The sequence below is a fragment of the Bidens hawaiensis genome, unplaced genomic scaffold (assembly GCF_021521415.1).
Source record: "Bidens hawaiensis isolate Kalapana, Puna unplaced genomic scaffold, B.hawaiensis_p1.1 tig00003510_1, whole genome shotgun sequence".
In the NCBI taxonomy this organism is placed as follows: Eukaryota; Viridiplantae; Streptophyta; class Magnoliopsida; order Asterales; family Asteraceae; genus Bidens; species Bidens hawaiensis.
This window is the reverse complement of record NW_027491198.1, coordinates 1,003,182-1,007,103: the sequence shown is the minus strand read 5'-3', so window position 1 is coordinate 1,007,103 and position 3,922 is coordinate 1,003,182. Positions and strand designations below refer to the sequence as shown.

Here is a 3,922-nt window from a genome sequence, read left to right as displayed (position 1 = left end):
GCAGCGCCACTTACACAGACGAGCACGATTCCCAGTAATGTTCGCGCGTAGCCCGCGGAACGATTTTTATCAGAAATATGTGTCAGATCTATGTTTTCATACGGATTATCAAGTATATGTTTAGACATGAAATCAGAAATGTGTTTCAATATGATTTTTATTAAGACTATGATGCAATGCGATTTATCAAGTTACTAAAACTTGTGAACTCACTCAGTTTATACTGATTCAAATGTTTTTACGTGTCTTTCAGGAGATAACTAGGTAGCGCATGGAGTCACACTTAGAGCACCTCACGCTGAACATCTAAAACTAGCTTTTTGGAAGATTTTAGTTCTATCCCTTCGATGCGCGTGGTTGTTCCCGCAGCGCAAGGGGATATGGCGTGGAAATCTTCAACAGTTTTTATACTTGGATGTTTTTATGTAATTTTTTTTAAACAATGTAATGTATTTGTATCAAACATTTCATGCGCAATGAAAATCTTACTTTGAATGTTTGCAATGGCCCGTGCTTAATTATCAATCCCCACTCGCGCGCGCCCGGCTGTTTCCGCCGCTCAGGGCCGGGTGTGACACTTCTGCGCATCCTCACTCTCCTCGGAATCAGAATGATTCCCCAAATCAACGAAGGCAATGGCCTTCCCTTTCCCCTTCAGGCCTTGAGCCTTCTTCCTCGTAATAAAAGGCCCATCTGCGGGTTCCTCATCAGAAGATGACAAGATTAGAAGAGTTCCAGCAGAAGTCTGAGCATGAAGGGGACGAGGATTAAAAAACTCATTACATGGCCGAGTGGCACTTAGAATCTCGTGCCCAAGCGGGTAAACATCTACGAACTTATCCGCAGTCTTCTCCAAAATGGGCAACTCGTTTTCATCAATGTCACGAGTACCCAACCGCGTCGGACCACCAGTCTCCCGCGGATGCAACAGCGCCTGCAGATCATTTCCCTCTGAAATAAAGTTGACAAAAGTGTTAGAAGAAAAACCCTAAAACAACACAAAAGATGCAGCGTACCATAAGGAGTATAGTTCAAACCGTATTCAAGAAGGATGGGTATTTGCGGCACCCCAGACCCCGCATCCTTCCACACACGGCTCATCCCAAGCATGACCATCCCAGATTCTGGAAAACGGTAAACGGGAGTCTGGATCTGGGAAATCTTGGTGAACCATTCTGTTTCCTGGTGAGTGGAAGCTGGAAGATTGGGGAGAGCCCCCCCGTTCTTGAACGTCATCGCAATGGGCATGACACGAGCAGAAATATAGAAGAACTCGCGCTTCCATGAACGGAGAGTACGCTCCGTAGCGCAGATCTTCAAACCCTTGATCCGAGTAACAAGGGTGTACCAACCTTGGATGCACCTCCAAGTGTAGAAGGATATCAGGCGGTCAACTCGGGGCTCGATATCCAAAATACGGCACACCCATTCAAAATGGCGAGCTTTTGCAATCGCCATCGGGTGCACCTCCGTTAAATGAACACCGTGTTTCTCCAGAACCCGGTATACGAACTTTTTCAATGGAAATCTCAGATTCCCATACAAAAAGAATGACGCATAAACCCCTATCTTGCCCTTAGGAGCGTCGTAGACCGTTTGGGTGGTCTCCGGTAACTCAGGCTCATAAGCCTCCAACATGAACTTCCTGACGATGTAATTATATAGATCGACAGAAAGAGCACACTGGCACTCGCCAGAAGTGCTCTTATCATCCTTCTCGGACGTCGAAGAAAGGTTCTCAAAAAGAACGTCAGATTCTTCGAAAGTAACCTCCGGATCCTGAGGCGAAACAGAAGACATTTTGAACCTTTAAGGAAAATAAAGAAAGGAGAAAGCGGTTTCAAGAGAATGCTCGCCGGAAAAGATGAGTATTCGCCGGAAAACGCTTGAGAAGGAAAAGGGAATGAAGTGAGAATGATGGGCGAAATACACTCTCTCTACCTTATATACTCATCGCAATGAATGCGATGAATTTAATGCGGAAGAGAGAGAAAGTGCAGATGTAATGACGAAGCGACACGTGTGCAGAAGGCAGGCTGGCAACAGACGTCATAAGGGCGCATGCCAAGAAAATCTCGTCCACGCGCCAGAAAAACGGTTGAATTGACCACATCTTGTCAAATCACTATAACCTCCTGCACGTTCTGGAACCGTCAGAAAACGCCAACGTCCTTTCAACTGCTTAGACTTCCCTTATCCTCTCACCAACCCCTCAAATTTCAAAAAGATTCAAAAATAGGAGGGAATATATCCCCCTTACCTTGGGAAACAAGGAACCATAAGACAAGTGCGGGTATAGTGTCAAGGCAAAACCCTACACATACTTAGCACTTGCAGGGAATTGAAGCCAAGAAGATCGATCTTACGGGCCATGCTTGAAGAAAGGAGAATAACACCCCCGCATGGCGGAAACATTGAGAACCAGCATGTTTGAAGCCTCAGGATGGAATTGGTGGTTTAACATAACTGATCACTATGTCCAAAACCACCAAAACCTCATGAATCATCTAAACAAATGAAACTCAACGTTCCCGACATGCGGAGAGGTTATACACATACCCGCATCATACCCAATGATCACGCAGAAAAAATCGGGAATTTTTTGCAAGTGACATTAGGAAAACTGCGGGAAGAATCCCCACAGAAAACCTTAAAAACAAAAAACTCCTCTTCAAAAACCCTTGAATTCCAAAAGTTCCCCTCACTTATTAAAAATTCATGAGAGAAACAATGGACTGGGGGGGCTTGAAGAGGTAGGTCCCCGCAAAGCCCAGTTGGACCCACAGGACCCACCTCGAGGAGGTACGCCCCCGCGAAGACCAACTGGATCCGCAGGATCCACCATGCTCAGAGAGAGGAAGACCTTACACACAGTAAGCCAGTTGTTCCCGCAGGCAAGCCTCCCTTGGCATAGTACCCCGCCTGTTCCCGAAGTTGCGGATACAAACCAAGAAGGAAGGCTATCCGCAGTAACAGTAAGACTACACGTATAAGGCACTAACTCTTATACTTCAGTAGTGTCACCTGAAGAAGGAATGAGCAGGGCGGAAATACTATTCACGCCCAAAAGAGCCAGTCCGTACGCTTCTAGAAGATCCTTGTACTACTATACCTCCCAAGGTATGGACAAATAGACAAGATCTGATGCAAGCGTCCCATGAACCAATCACAGGGTGACAGCTCACCGACAATAGTACGAGGAGGAGCAAGCTCCAGTACAAATGTCACTATCAGCCGTTGCCTACCCACCAACTCCCATCATGGCACGAATGTAGCCCGTAGTTGGTGGAAAAGGAGAATATATACAGCTGGTCGTACCTGCTTGGAATCCTACCTTCGGCTATAAATACTCCAACACATCGGAACGATATCGGTATCTTCTCTCTAGCTATTTCTCTTTATATACACTTATATTCAGAGCAATCTAGTCTGATTCTCACGCCGGAGGGTGGTCACAAGGAGGAACCCCCCTTCTTAGTGACGAGCTTACGGCGTCTGTTTTGCAGGTCTCCACATTTATCATGGTACATAAGCCTGAAAGCTCCAGGCTTTAAGTCGAATGACAAGCGGCTTTCTTCCATTAAAATATCCATGGTTATTTTTGAGGTATGGAAAAAGAATTTGGTTACTATTCCATTATAATTTGTTATTCTGATGTCCAGCTCCTCGTCTTCATGTTCTTGGGATTTGCAATTAACAAGAAATATGTTATATATATATATATATATACAAGAATGTAGTAAAAAGTAAACACACATTACATTACATTATATTACATTTGGTATTAAATTTGATCATACCACCATGATTAAATGGTCCAGTGACAGTAGTGTTGAAAATCAGGCCCAAGAACACAATATTTGATCTCAACCAAGATCGACTCTTTCTCTGTTATATAATAATTCTTGACTCTTACAAATAA

At 44.6% G+C, this 3,922-nt stretch overlaps 1 protein-coding gene across 1 annotated transcript; it reads right to left on the bottom strand.

The window, feature by feature from the left end:
- Nucleotides 1-639: 639 nt before the first annotated feature.
- On the bottom strand, nucleotides 640-3,214 carry LOC143623685 (uncharacterized). The gene is made up of 2 exons (XM_077094529.1): nucleotides 2,843-3,214; nucleotides 640-2,793 (listed from the first exon to the last, which is right to left on the bottom strand). Exon 2 carries the CDS (start codon nucleotides 1,798-1,800, stop codon nucleotides 829-831), a length of 972 nt encoding a protein of 323 aa, XP_076950644.1. The 5' UTR covers nucleotides 1,801-2,793; nucleotides 2,843-3,214; the 3' UTR covers nucleotides 640-828.
- Nucleotides 3,215-3,922: the final 708 nt, after the last annotated feature.